Source organism: Rissa tridactyla, chromosome Z (genome assembly GCF_028500815.1).
Source record: "Rissa tridactyla isolate bRisTri1 chromosome Z, bRisTri1.patW.cur.20221130, whole genome shotgun sequence".
Lineage (NCBI taxonomy): Eukaryota > Metazoa > Chordata > Aves > Charadriiformes > Laridae > Rissa > Rissa tridactyla.
Genome location: NC_071497.1, coordinates 75,090,332 through 75,106,180, shown reverse-complemented (window position 1 = coordinate 75,106,180; position 15,849 = coordinate 75,090,332). Strand labels below are relative to the sequence as shown.

At 40.8% G+C, this 15,849-nt stretch overlaps 1 protein-coding gene across 3 annotated transcripts in view; it reads right to left on the bottom strand.

Annotated features, from left to right (window-relative positions):
- Positions 1-15,438, bottom strand: part of MTMR12 (myotubularin related protein 12) — a 38,152-nt gene extending 22,714 nt beyond the window's left edge. For all 3 annotated transcript variants that reach the window (XM_054185557.1, XM_054185558.1, XM_054185556.1), the window contains exons 1-5: positions 15,285-15,438; positions 7,109-7,163; positions 5,741-5,880; positions 3,858-3,930; positions 2,487-2,617 (exon numbers count right to left, since the gene is read on the bottom strand). In XM_054185557.1, the coding sequence (XP_054041532.1) occupies positions 2,487-2,617; positions 3,858-3,930; positions 5,741-5,880; positions 7,109-7,163; positions 15,285-15,344 (459 nt within the window). In that variant the 5' untranslated portion in view covers positions 15,345-15,438. The remainder of the gene's footprint in view (positions 1-2,486; positions 2,618-3,857; positions 3,931-5,740; positions 5,881-7,108; positions 7,164-15,284) is intronic.
- Between the last annotated feature and the right edge of the window lie 411 nt (positions 15,439-15,849).

Below are 15,849 nucleotides of genomic sequence, written 5' to 3'. Positions count from 1 at the left end.
GATGCTTAGGAACAAGCAGGGGAGACAAGGAAGGTGTGTCACCCTCTATGTAAATGACCAGCTGGAGTGCATGGAGCTCTGCCTGGGGATGGATGAGGAGCCGACCAAGAGCTTATGGGTCAGGATTAAAGCGAGGGCAGGGACAAACAAGAAAGAGGAAGTCAAAAACACCAGGAAGACTGCATGGATGAACAAGGAGCTCTTGGACAAACTCAAACAGAAAAAGGAGGCCTACAGAGGGTGGAAGCAAGGACAAGTAGCCTGGGAGGAATACATACAAAGTGAGTAGCCAGGGATCAGGTTAGGGAAGCTAAAGCCCAGGTAGAGTTAAATCTGGCCAGGAACATCAAGGTCAACAAGAAAAGCTTCTATAGGTACATCAGTGATAAAAGGAAGACTAGGGAAAATGTGGTCCCTCTCCAGAAGGAAACAGGAGACCTGGTCACCTGGGATATGGACAAGGCTGAAATGATCAATGACTTTTTTGCTTCTGTTCACTGGCAAGTGCTCTAGCCACACCACCCAAGTCACAGAAGGTGAAGGCAGGGACTAGGAGAATGAAGACCCACCCACTGTAAGAGAAGATGAGGTTCAAGATCATCTAAGGGACCTAAAGGTACACAAGTCTATGGGACCTGATGAGATACATCCATGGGTCCTGGGGGAACTGGCAGATGAAGGTGCTAAGCCACTATCCATGATATTTGAGAAGTCATGGCAGTCCGGTGAAATTCCCACTGACTGGGGAAGGGGAAGCATAACCCCCATTTTTAAAAAGGGGAAAAAAGGAAGATCTGGGGAACTACAGGCTGGTCAGTCTCATCTCTGTGCCTGGCAAGATCATGGAGCAGATCCTTCTGGAAACTATGCACATGGAAAATAAGGAGGTGATTGATGATAGCCAAGATGGCTTCACTGAAGACAAATTGTGCCTGACAAATTTGGTGGTCTTCTACAACAGGGTTACACTGTTGGTGGACAAGGGAAGAGCAACTGACATCATCTACCTGGACCTGTGCAAAGCATTTGACACTGTACTGCACAACATCCTTGTCTCTAAATTGGAGAGACGATTTGACGGATGGACCACTTGGTGGATAAGGAATTGGTTGGATGGCCACATTCAAAGAGTTGCGGTCAATGTCTCAGTGTCCACATAGAAACTGGTGATGAGTGGCGTTCCTCAGGGGCCAGTACTGGGACCAGTGCCGTTTAACATATTTGTTGGCGACAGTGGGATCGAGTGCATCCTCAGCAAGTTTGCCGATGACACCAAGCTATCTGCTGCAGTCAACACACTGAAGGAAAGGGAAGGGATGCCGAGGGACCCTGACAGGCTTAAGATGTGGGCCTGTGCGAACCTCACAAAGTTCTCAAGGCCAAGTGCAAGGTCCTGCACCTGGGTCACGGCAATCCCAAGCTGGGCAGAGAATGGCTTGAGAGCAGCCCTGAGAAGGACTTGGGGGTGTTGGTGGACAAGCAGCTCAACACGAGCCAGCAATGTGCACCTGCAGCCCAGAAAGCCAATCGTATCCTGGACTGCATCAAAAGCAGCGTGGCCAGCAGGTTGAAGGAGGTGATTCTGCCCCTCTGCTCCGCTCTGGTGAGACCCCACCTGGAGTACTGTGTCCAGCTCTGGAGCCCTCAGCACAGGAAAGACATAGACCTGTTGGAACGGGTCCAGTGGAGGGCCACAAAGATGATCAGAGGGCTGGAGCACCTCTCCTATGAAAACAGGCTGAGAGAGTTGGGGTTGTTCAGCCTGAAGAAGAGAAGGCTCTGGGGAGACCTTATAGCAGTCTTCCTGTACTTAAAGGGGGCCTACAGGAAAGATGAGGAGGGACTCTTTATCAGAGAGTGTAGTGATAGAACAAGGGGCAATGGTTCTAAACTGATAAAGGGGAGATTTAGATTAGACATTAGGAACAAATTTTTCACGATGAGGGTGGTGAGACACTGGCACAAGTTGCCCAGAGACACTGTGGATGTCCTATCCCTGGAGATGTTCAAGACCAGATTAGATGTGGGCTTGAGCAATCTGGTCTAGTGGGATGTATCCCTGCTTATGGCAGGGGTAGTTGGAACTACTTGATCTTTAAGGCCCCTTCCAACTCTTACCATTCTATGATTCTATGAAAATAACTGCTTTCGTATGAAAAAGACTGACATCTAAAATGTAATAAAATTACATATTACAAATAGAACAGCTTTACAAGTTTGCCTGAGCTGAAGCTAATTTCATAATAGTACTCTCCAGCTCCAGTTTTCTTTGAAGAGACAGTGCATCTGATCTTTTTAACTGTTATACATAACAAGGTTTAATGATTAAGGTTAGCTAGAAATCAAAGTCTTTTACCTTCTCTCTCAATCAGAAAACACTTCAAGTTTAAGGGACCTCTCAAGGTAAATGTCATCCTTCATTCATCCCCACAGCTAAATATCCAACACTAAGCTTAAAGACAAACAAATTAAGTTACTATACTTACTCTTTTCACTTCCTCTTCTTTTGTGTATCTCAGGCAGAAATGAAATACTCTAAGATCTTTACAGTAGATAATTAGCTTCTCTGGGTATTTTCTCAGTTGTCCAGTTAGAAGTTTCTTTTTCTCATCATAAACTGAAAATTCAAAAGTCTAAGTAAATATCAAAAAGAACTTTGCCATCAGTTGGTAAAGCTATCCCTGCTTGACTTTTCAAAACTCTCAAGAAACTAATTCAAGCCCAAGTTTTAGCAAGTGGAAACAAGCATCCTACAACACCAACTGGCAAGCTCTTGTGCTAATACACTGAAATTTTTCTTAAACCCACTCAAACTACTTCCTGCAAGGTAAAAACCAAGACTGCAGCCAGGCAGCTACTCAGCGATTATTTCTGTTCACATTCTGACTGCCTAGTAAGTTCAAAGTTCTGAGATGCATAAAGAATTTAATTTAGTAGTTCTGTCCCAGTGCCCAAGGGAAATTCCCCAAACAACTGAGATATTTTTAAGTTCCTAAAAAAAAAAATATTTTTAAACTACCATAAAATCCCCAAGAAAGGCCTTTGTTCAATTCTGTTTGAGGACGTATCATTTCACAACTTCAAGTGCTGCCAGCTAGGCCATCATATATGAAACTAAATAGTTTCTCAAAATCAACTTCCACTAGTGTCTCCCTAGTCCACTCCTTCACAAATCCAAACCACCGGTCATGAATACTCTGAATACTCTAACACTAGTCCAAAGTCAGGCTTCTCAAAGCCTTCCCCACTATGCACAAATTACCAGCCCCATTCTCATTTACCTTTTTATAGGCATACCCGCAGGCGCTGCTGCAAAATGCTCATCAATTTACTTGTAAATTAAAACTTCGTTTTCCATCTCCTTCAATATTTTGAAGACATCACAAATCTCATAAAACAAAGTTCCCTTAGACAAACAAAAGGTACAGTTTGGGAATCTGGTACCTGTACTGCTCTGTAGTACTGTTGCTCAAATGAAGTGAATACCTGCATATTTATAGAAAAAGTTGATACACTGGAAGTTCCTGGTGCACCAATCTTAATCACAGACTTTACACTCTGCTTTGCTTTGAATTGTGGCATTTTAAAGGAGTTGTTTTGTCTGTCCCAGCCAGTAATTAATCAAAATGTAGCTTTGACAAGCTTGAGAGATAAGACAGGATTCAAACAGATCTCTTATCTGTCATTTCATCGCTAAATATAACTGCAGCTGTTTTTTCCAGACTACCCAATCCTGGTTTCCATCTCTGTCAGTTTTCTAGAAAGGAGGTACAAATGTGTACAAACAAAGAGCACCAGCACTATAAGACACTCAGAAGTGCGAGGCATGTTAAATGAAGAGGAGAAAGCTGACTTACCGCCATAGATTTGATCTACACATTGCAGGGTTATGTCATTTTCTCCTATGATCTTATTCTTAAATTGTGGCTCCTAGAACATGAAAAAAATTCTTAGAAATCTCACACTGCGAAGCAGTAGCACCTTCTCACAACTAAAAGATGTATTCCATACATATTTTAATATAAGCATTAATTCTTATTCTTATTAAACTGTGTAAGGTAGAACGCTGAAAAACAGTTAGGTTTTTAACAGGCGCAGGTTACACAGGCATAATTTATAAACTGCAGATCCAGTTTCATTTAAGTCTCAGCCATGCTTGAAATGTAGACAGAGTTGTTACTTTTCAAATAGCTTCAAAGCATGCATTCCTACTGAGTCACTTTTCAAACCAGAATCATTGCAGTAAACAGGAAATACAGTAACTTGATGTAATTCAAGCCCTTTTATTACAGGTTTCCTTGCTATGGGAACCTGGCAGGAAATAGAAAGTCTCTTAAAAGAACAAGTATCCCAAGAACATTCCAACACAACAGCCAGATTTATCACTGGGTAAAATGAAGACACACTCAGCCCAATTCTCTTATCTACTGTTTTGTGAAACTTGAAGTGATTTAGGGCTCCCTTCCAAGAGTTCAGAGTTAAAAATGACATTTGAGTGATGCCTCGATTAAACATTGTTATGTTAAATATTATTACCAGAAGGCTGATGTACATTACATCAGCAAATTACATTTTACGTGAAGACAGCTGTGAACAGAGTTAACCTCACTCAAGTTATTTCCAGGTCTGCACTACTCTGAATCAGGTGGCTAATACTGAACTTTTGTTAAGAGAAATCAGGCTGACTTGGCATACTATCAACCCAAGATTTCAGGTTAGTGATAGAACAGAAATGAGCATGGTCGCTACCAAGTTTAGCCTAAATCTCATGTGATCTGTGGAAAGGGCTCTGCAGCTTTGTCCAAATTAATTCCAGAAGGTCCAGAAATCCATATTTGGCTGCAGAAGCCTTAATTTAACATTTAAACTCCATGACATTTTACCCCAAGAAGCTTCTGACTACAATCAAAATGTGTCAAATCATATTCTCATTCTTCTTCACTGTCAAGATCACCTTGCACTCAAGAACGATATAACAGGCCCTCCACTTTTATTACCTAAGTGGACCAGACCGCTTCAGATGCTTAGCACGTCAAAAAAGATGTGGCATTATTATTTCCCTTTGACAGCTCAATTTGAGCATCTAAAAGGAAACAAGATTCAACTAATTTCTAAGATCTGTGGGCTTTTTAGCTTTTTTGATGTTGTCAACTCAATAATACCAGGTTTTTAAATCTTTGCAGTCAACACCTGACTTTGAACGGAATAATTCAGAGCTTTACTGAGCCAAACAAACAATTATCTAGAGCATTTCCACTGAACATCAGCTTACTCTGTCTTGTGTAGCCCTGCAATGGTTCTGCAGATGTAGCCCAAAGTCACACAGGTGTTATACAACTTTATAAGTATGTTTGACATTCACACTCTTGCAATTGCTACTAGATAAGTAGTCAGAAATCAGATGTAAACAAAGTGTTGATTTTTTTTCAGAACAATTAATTCTTTTAACTTAAGCCTCACAAAATTACCAACTCACAAGATATAAAGAGTTATAAACTATGCCTAATACAAGCGTCCACATATAGGCTAGCACCATTTTTACTTAGTCATTAGAGCTTGAAGAAGGATCTGCATAGACCAAGCAAATGCAGACTGACTAGAATTAGTGAGCAGCCATTAAAACTTTTTATAAATCTACATTTTTTCTGTATCCTTATGCAAGGGAAACGTAAGATTTAGTTAGAAACAGTGTATGTCTTAAGAGCCCGTTTGATCATAATTAGAAGACTTGTCTTCCTACATTATCATCTGAAGCAGAATCATCATCAAGGAAAGCAATCTTGAAGTTTGTGCATACAAGTTTCCCATAGGTGCCACGATTTGATCCATCTTCTTGTACATACTTGTATACCATGTTTGCCTCGCAAAGCAGCAATTCACCTGTATAAAAGAAACACTGACTTGCAACATAACTGACATTTGTAATTGAATTATTTCAACTGTTATCTGAAACTCAGCATTAACTTCCTGACAGATTCTCATAGTTGTATGCCTGAAGATATTTCATCGCTGTTATACAAAAAGATTAAAAGGCAGCTCCTGGGATCAGTACACTAGGAGCCTTTCAGGTTATTAACACTATCCAAGATGGACTGAACACTGTTCAACTGCACACATTTAGGAGTTCTGTAACCAGAGGTACAGAACTGTATCATGGCCTACTCTAGGTGGTAGGAGAACAATGCCTGGAGTTGCAAAGAGCAATCATAGGAGTATGTATTAAAAAAAAAAAACACCACCAAAGCCCACCGTAAAGTAGTTAATACAGTCAATAAACAAGTTGAAAACTAATCCAATTTTCCTAACTGCTAAACTCTAACAATGCTGAAACATTTGAGTCAGTTATTACAAGTTCATCTTAGTTAATTTTTCATAGCTTTGACTGGAGTTGTTGCTTATTTCACAAGTCCTAAGGCTATTTTAAAGTTCTTAAACAGAAGTTTGTATAAATGATGGTCAATGAAGTTCAAATCTTAAAAAAAGCAGGAACTGAACTTTAAGAAAGTAAAAACAGGTTTTCATAGGTATAATCAGCCAGACTTCTGGTCTTTCCTATAAGGTGCAGAAAACCCAACAGAACAATACTCATTTATTCTAAGCTTTTACTTATATTTTATCTTAGTAATTTCATCTTTCCTGATCTTGGAAAACATTTTTTTAACAATAAGGAGTTGTAAATTAAAAAAAAATAAATCTTAACAGGGAATGAGGCATCAAAGGCCTAAGTAACTCATAGCAGAAGCAAAGCAGCTAGGAAGTAAGTTTCCACTAGTTCTTGATCTTCAGTTCCCAAACAAGCAAACGCCTAACTTCATCTTTTAAGACAGAGGGCATACTGAAGTACAGACAGTTCTCCACGGACAGCTTACCGGAAGATACTGTACTCTATAAAAATTTCAATGTTTCAACTGTTTTCAACAACCCATGCAGAACTGGTATTTAAAACATTTCAACCTGCATGGGTTGTTACACCAAAACCTCTATTTTACTACTTGGGACACTGATGTCATATAAGTGTTTCTGCACAGATATGGGAATATTTAAATATTGTTTACATGATTTTTCTTTTTTATTATTTAATTCTAATAATACAATCTACAACAGTTACCTGGTAATAAGTGAGGATTTACTTCCTTTTCTGTGGGTTCCTTTATGTGTATTTCCTAAAGAGAGAAAGAATAATTATCACTTTGCAAAGGTCATGCCTTCAACACATGCTGTAAAAAAAAAAAAAAAGAACCCTCCCTCTTAAATTTCTTACATTCTAGCAAATAGGCAAAATAAAACTAAGGAAAAAACTTCCTAACTTAAGGATAACAAGTTTGCATTATGATCCTTCTGCTAAAGGTAAGTAGTCTACTAACTACATAATTAAGCCAATGGTTTGACACCCAGTGTCAGTTACATGCAATTGTGAACACAAAAGGAAATGCATTATTTGTATATTTAACAGACAGAAATAAAGCATTACCAATATTTTTTAAGTTCTCTCAGCACATGCAAATGGATAAGCATAAGCTTAGTATTACAACACCATCTCCCAGAGTTCATTCATAAACTTTTCCACATATGACTTAATATTTGTTTCTAATGTACCCTTCACAATTTTTCAAGCCTCATCCTTCATTATCTGTTTCTGATTTTCTTACATGTCTTACTGCAATCAAAGTACAAAAGTTACTCAAACAGTACTACCTTATAGGGAAAGGGATTTCAGAATCTCAGAGCCAAGAGGTAAAACCAGTCACAGGATATCCTTTAGTTAGGACCCAGATTGCACAAAACAAACCTATTAAACTCTCAGTATCACTTATTCTAGCCTTGAGGCACTGATAGTTGGGCTAAAATCTTCAGCTGAAATACTATTAAACTAGAGGACATGCTACACCCTTCCTGCTCAGCCAGTTCAGAACTTCCTCCTCCAAATCATTTCACATGCACTGGGGTCTTTCTGGAAAACTATTAGTTAACTGGGAACCTCCCTGGGGCCACAGCAGCAAGCAAGCTAATTTTAGTTTGTCACCAGCATCCAAAGTCAGATATTGCAAATCACGGCAAGCAATCAAAAGGAGACATAAGCAATAACAGTTTTTCTGGATTAAATACAGAGAAACAAAAGCCCCTGAGAGCATAAAAATAACCCCCCTTTGCCATTCATATAAACACTTGCACTCAACACTCAGAAGATCTAAAACAAAACTCGAAGGCTCTATAGCAAAACTAAAACCACCAGGAAACCTTGTCATGAGAACAGCAGAGACATTCAAGACAGGTTGAAAAGAGGTAAAGGTTACAAAATGAAGTGGTGGTGGTGCAAAGAAAGAAATCTGTAACTACAGCTGGCACCTAAGAAAACAAAATACAATGTGCTGTATCCGACTTCTAAGTCTGGATGTTGTAAAAATAAATTTTAATCAAAGTTCACACTTGTCAGCTAAGTACATTACTACATAAACATGGCTCAAACTGAACACTACTGCTGCATTCAGAGAAGAAATACATACACGTTTTCCCAATGCTGTCTGTTCACCACTGGCAGCACTAAGCTAAACTTTGGGTCTACTAGTGCCTTTATAGCTATGCCTTCTACTATCACCATTTGTGTGCAACTAAATGCAACACTGCTCACAAATTACAGGCCAACTATCAGTGCTACAGAATAGTAAAGTAGTATACTCACTAGGCGTTTCCCCAGTAACTTTTACTTTGGGAGATATTATAAGGCATGTAATAACTACTGTTTATGTATACGCACTTCTTGAGCATTCATACTTATTGCCATGAGTACCTGTTTATACTAGTGTTGGCAGATAAGACCAAAAATAAAAAATATTTGAACCCAGAGAAGTTCTTTGAGCTTACATCCGTTTGTTAAAATGCAATTAATCTTTTATAACACATAGGCACAGAGGCAAATAATTTTAAACAAGTGCTTTGGGTTTTGGTTACAAGTTAAATTGGTTATCTTCTGAAAGGAATTAGAATTTTAATTAAACAGCACCACAGCAGAATAGAGACCTCGGTCAAACACAGAGATCAGCTTGCAAAACCCAGTTTCACTCTTCATTGACAAAAACCCACAGACATTGAAGTACTTACTATAGGCAGAATTCCTATAACATATAACAGCTTCCAAGAGCTGAGTACCCAGAAGAGTTCTGTTTGAAAGTCAACATTTATACTCCCATAATAAAATCATAAATATTTTAAAGACATACACACTAGGGATAGCCAGAATGCAAGCCACGAACATTGCTGAAGAATCCAAGCTGCTGCACTCATTTATCAAAGAAGGATATTAAAATACATTAAATTCTACTAATGTCACATTTTACATTTGCTCTTTAAAGAGAGAAGGCAAAGGTCTTCATGAAGAAAAGTTGTTAACGCACCATGAGTCAGCGCAATTTGTGTAGGAACCCATAAACTTAGCTAATACCTCCACTCTGTTTCAACTTTATTTTTCTAATGGATTTCAGTTTGGGGGCACCACAGATCCTAGTCCTAACTTAAGAGCCTGCTGACACTAAAACACACGCTTCTCAAACACCCCCTTTAATCAGTCATACAGTTTGTACTCACCCACCCACTCCTTTTATGCCCGTGTTCGCCTGACTGCATGGTGAGGTAATTTGGTTCATAAGATCAGCCGGAAAGTCTGTTCTTGTGCTACATTTGGTTTTGTTGTTACTGCCTATTGTTAGCAGAATTGGCTCATCAACAGGTCAGATGAGCACAGAAACAAAAGAAAGGGAAGCAGCAGAAGCAAGTCTCTCCCTTTCCACAAGCTACTAAATCCACTCAGACCTCCGGAAACTTCACATTCTGACTATTTGTTGAAGTTAAGCACTTTCCACGTATGACCACTGAAAGCCATGCACAGCTCTAGACAGATACTTCTTCCATCTGTAGCTTCCCAGTTCTGAATGCCACAAGCAGCATCTTGGCACTTCTTACTCAAGATACAACACAGGAAACCCTACTACCAGCAACAGTTCAAAGCAGATACCCATAGGACACCATGCAAGTGAGGAATGATGGAAACAAAGGTTTTAGAAACTTCTTACTCAGAGATGTTTCCCAGCTGTGTGCTTACCTTGTGCTACATAACTTTTTCCAGGTTATCAGGGTAAACTGGTACAGCAACACCCCAAAATCATCAATTATAAAAGTAGAGAGTAACAAACCATACCAAAACTGCAGGCTGACATGTCACCCTATACTAAATCAAAATGCATCATCCTTCTCATTAGTTCAAAACTTCAGCTGATAGCACTACGAAACCATGAAATGCCAGGGAATGGACACACCATGCCCTTGCAGAATCTCTGCTTTAACAGGGGGGAGACAACACAATAGAAAAACTGTTTTACTTAAGGAAAGGCTCACCTCTTCTTTTCTTCTTGTTTTTTACCCAATTACAGGGAACAACTGCACAGTTGGCAATACACAGGGACTACATTCAGCTCTCCCACCAAAAAAAAAAAAAAAACATGTAAAGGGGATAAAATATATTCCTCAAGCCTGTCTGGAGGGACATGTCTTTCCCAAATGAAAGAGCCACCACGTGTGAGGGAACATCGAGTTAAGGCAGTAAGATCAAGTAGCAATTATGCTATATTAACAAGGTCCTAACTTCCTGCTTTTTCTCCTAGAGCCATTATTGAGAGCAATTCCTCACCTCCCACTCCACAGGGAAGCAAATGACTGTGGACTAAAAATAAGTAAAAAGTGAAAAACATTCCCTGCATACTAGCATCCAGATTACTCTTGTCAGAGAAATCATTTTGTTTTTTTAAAACCAGTATTGCAAAATACGTATATAGGCCTATTGATACTGGATATTGCTCATCAGTCTCAGCAGAGACCATGCATGCAGCCGGCTGCTGCAAATTATGTGCTATGAGCGCTGAATCCACCTTACACCACGGTAATGTTTCCATTTTTCCATAGCTGGATATTTGTGCTAGAGGTTCATTCCAACAATGGAAAACAAGATTTTTTAGTACACATGCTAGAAAAAACATTGTTTATTAGATTCGCGTAATGAAGGAACCAGTTATCACTTCTAGGGTTTCAAGAGCACTGGCTGAAACATACATTCTTTCAAGGCTGACAGCAAACAGTAGTGCTGTGAGAACACAGGATATTCTACTGTTATTATATAGTTTTCCACAAGAAATCTCTCTACAGGAAAGCTCTACATCATGGCAAGGTTTGCTGGGAACCTCCGTTTTTTCTTACTTATACTTCACTAAAAGACTAACAAAGGGCTGAGACAGCTTTATCAGTTCAAAAAGTCAAACTGTACACTGAAATACTTGCAAGTTAGTTGTGGTGCTCCAGCAAGTGAATACAGTATTCCTGAGAAAAATAAATCCAACTTATAGCTAAGAGTTCCACTGGAATTGCACGCAAAAGAGAAAATACCTGTGCACTGCTTAGCATAGATATATTTTGTATGCAGAAACAAACCACAATACATATTTGGTATTTTCTGAAAGACTATTTCTTGGTCAAACAAGCCCAATCCCATGTTGTATACCATACAATCCAGAAGAGATACTTACTACACTTTAATAACAGTGCTAAAAATAATCTCTAAGTGCTTGTTTTCCTTCCTTTCATGGCTCCATTATCCAATAGCCCATTAGATCATAGCGCATGTTTTCCATGTCCTTTTCATCTTTTATCCTTTCCTCTTTCCTTACATTGTCCTGTCCATCTCCTCTGACTTCAACACCCGGCTTCCCCCACGTCAGCCCAGAGCCCAGCTGTTCACTTTGGTAACTCCTATCCCTTATGCCACCCTTCAATTCCATCGCCCCAATTTAGAAGGAGCGCCATACTATTTTAAAAGTGACCACTACAGAACACACAATATTGTACCAAGATTTACAAGCAACAAGTATCTATAATGGTTATGAGCTAAAGCAATGCATAGTTTGAGAGACAAAGCACAAGAGATATGAAAGTTACCCCCACAGCTCAGCAGCCTGAGGTGTACTCCAGATTTCAGAGAAAAGCAGGAAGAAGTAGAACAAGCTCTTTTAAAGTTTAAGGGCTAACAGAAGAACTAATATCCTATAAGCATTAACATGAAGGATTTAACTTTTAAGAATACATGCGCAGAAAGTAACATCAAGCTTCAAATCAAGCTTAATATTTACTTTTTTATTCAAATTAAGATTTTTAAGGAAAATATAATCCAGCTTGTTTGCCTTGTAAATACTTTCAGTTTTGAAATATTAGAATTAGAAATAATGAAGTAATTCACTGGTTCTTTTTCCTATGTCTCCATAGACAAATTATTCCTAGTCTATGATCAGACCTGTCAAAACATTGACTTTATACACGAGTATTCACCCCACTTCCTGCAGAGAAGCCAAGTCTGTCCTGAGGGGAAGCGTGTCACTAATATCAACATCCTACGGTCTCGCTCTCAACAGACCATTGATTGATCTGTGGTTCCATACAGCAGAGCATAACTAGGTTATATTTAGTCATATGTCAAAAACACCACTTTTCCAGACATTCTGGGGTTTCACAGCGGAAATAACTTCTGTTCCTTTAATAAACAGCATTTTCTGTTCACTCCTTACTTCTATCTTGCCATATATCAACATGAATAGAGTTCCTGTTTCTTTTCACATTCAAATAAACAAACCTCAAAAGCAGTTTAAAGCTAGCTTAATTTTATTTTTCTGAACATTACACAGTGTGTCCTTCAGGTATTTGAGGATGGACTAAATAACCTGAGGCTGGAACAAAACACAGCTCTGCATTTTCTTACTGTAACGCTCCCCTAATCTAGAAGCAGCAGCTTTAGGTCTCAAACAACTTTCCAGGTGAACAAGGACAAGCCCGTTGACTCTGGAGGTTGCAAGCAAGGAGGACTACAGCATAACACTACTATATTGCTCTGTATTGCACAGCAGTTGACAGAAAAAATCTTGTTGCAAGTCATAAGTATAGAGGTTCAAGACAAGTCCATCATTAACTCAAATGCCATCTAGATGTAAACTCAAGCTCATGAAGTCCCTGAACTGCTGTTTCCCACCTTTTGACAGGGTATACCACAGGAAGCATGATACTAAACACAACTGTCGCCTATGCTCTTCCTCAAGCACCTGCTACACAAAAAGAGAGGATATTAGTCTGCCCTAGTATCGCAGTTACACTACATTGATGAAAGCTCACAGTTGACAAAGCTATTTTGCACATAAGAGGGACTGAAGTATCTCCACTGTTCCATCAGTCTAGCCCCAATTACAAATTTCAACTACATGAAAGTTAACAGGTAGTGGAAATTTGTGTTCAGAAAGTTATTTTTCTCACACACATATGGAATACAGTTCCTTAAGATATGCTCACTTCTGCTTATTTTAGGATATCTAATCAACATGTTTTTTCCACATCCCCAATTAGCATCACAGGTTTCATCACACATCTAGAGTTTTACTTTTAATCCTCATAAAAACCACTAAAGTCTTCAGCTTCCTATGTAACCACCTTTTTTTTTGCAAAAAAAAAAAAAAAAGCAATATCCAACAGAGCGGAGTTAAACTTGCTTTACTTGCTACTGGAATCTGACCTGTTTCACTGAGCTTTTGAAGCTGTGAAAGAGACACCAATTCTATGGCAGAAGTCAGGCCTATATTTCAAAGCTTCTGCTGCAAGAGCCCGTGAAATTCTTAAATTTACGTGCATCAAGAAGATAGTTAAAAGCTGCATGAATAAGTAAAGTGAATGTCTGCAAGCACAGTTGCATCAGGATATTTCATTAAGAGCTTCATCTTCCAGTATTAAATACCTTCATTATTCTTCCTACAGCCATCAGGATCATACTTGAAGAGCTACATTACTGTAGTTATAATCAAGTTAAAGTGCTCTTTATTGTTTGGTATCTTACTCCACTGCCTATAGTTGACTTGCACCTTTTCCCACTGGCTACTTTTCCCAGCAAGCTTTAATCATCCGGCATGCTTATTTACACAGTGAAGTGTCTTTCAGTATGTCCAACAAGTGAATTTCTTACCTTCACAAAATTCAGTTCCTGTGTATTTGTACAACATACTTTCCTAAGGAGAAAGACTGACTTCACACAGAGATATATTTACTGACTCCAGAAATATTTGCACCTATCATTTACATCCATTTTCACTGGGAAATACAAGGCAGATAGAAAGCTTTTAAAGTAGACTGATGAAATTACAAGCCACCAGGGCGGAACAATGTGTAAAACCAAAGTTGCTACCACAAAACAAGGACATAAGTTTTCAACAGCACAGCTGACTTAGGCCATAATAACTCTGTGTTGTTATTTCAGATTTAGTGAAAAATAAAACCAGCAGATTCTCAAAGGTCCTATCATTGACTAACTCTGTACTAATAAACAAGACAACCAAAAATCTCTTCCTTAAGAAGCTCTCAAGAGAATTAAACAATTAAGAAGAACCAGTTTGACACAGATTACAGAGAAGTATGGAGGGGAAAAAAAAAACAACCCCACAAATGGCTAGTTTTTATGAAGACTGTTTTTCCTAGAAAACAGATGTTTACCAGGAATAAGAATGAAGGAATACTGAATAATAATACTGAACTAATTCCATCTGCTAACAACATGACCTCCGTAAACTGAGTCTAAAGCCACTTCAGTCAGCCTGCCAACGTAAGTTTCAATAAATAAGTGAAAGGACAACAGGAAGAACAATGTGAAAGACATGCACAGCCAAGAGTTCAACATCGAGCTGTTAAGGAAAAAGAGAGCCAGGGCTTTGCAGCGACAGAACGGAAAACAAGCAGCTTGCAGGGGCAGAGGACACATCGGCAGTGATGTTAAGGGACAGGCGAGTCCCACCTCACAAGCCGAACCACCAGAATGACCTGGTTCCTGCTCATAAAAGCAATTAAAGGTAACGACCCCAAAAAAAATTAAAAAAAAAAAAAAAGATTAAAACTGACCAGCCAACTACCAATTTTTTTTTAAGCTCTCTACAGAAGCAACAAGCAAGAAGCTTCCGCCTCCTTCTCGGGGAAGCACCTTGGAGGCACCAGACCCCCGAAGGGCCACACCGAGCCCGCCCTGCCCCCGTCCCACCGCCAACCTCCTCACAGCGCCCGCGGAGACACCCCAGAGAGGGCCGAGGGGGCCCCGCCCCGCCGCCCGCACGGCCGCGCCCTGACGAGACCCCCGGCCCCGGGGAGGGCTCCGCGCCGCCTGACAGCCCCTCCGCCTGCCTCCCCACGGCCCCCTTACGGGCTGCCGCCCGCCGGCCCCGCACCTCCGGGCTGATATAAGACACGAAGGAGGGCTTGGCCGCCTTGGCCCCGCTGCCCAACATGGCTCCAGCCGTCTCCCGTCTGCCCCTGGAGCCGGCGGCAGCACCGGCACCACTTCCCGGGACTCCCCCTCAGCGCGGCGGCGGCGGCGGCAGCAGCAGCGCGGGCGGTTGTATCCGGCGCACGTACGTGACCCCGCCCCCAGCCCGGTGCCCGCCCGCCGGTCCTCGGGCACCGCCTCCCCGCCGCGCCCGTCCTCACTGGGCACGGCCGCTGTCAGTCACGAGCGCGCCCTCCTCTTATTGGCCGGGCGCAGGGGGGCGCTGTTCCCTATACCCCCGACGGGCCTGGGTCGGTAGCCACAGGGCCGGTAGCGGTGAACCACAGCATTGGGCGCTACTGAAGTGCTTCTGTCGGGGCCTGGGCACCTGGGTCAGCAGCCACAGGGCCAGGAATGGTGCCCCACTGCATCAGGCGCCATTGAGGTGCCTCTGTCAGCACCTGGGGACCAGGGGCCTGGAGACCTGGGGCCCAGGTCGGCAGCCACAGGGCTGGGAGTGGTGCTCC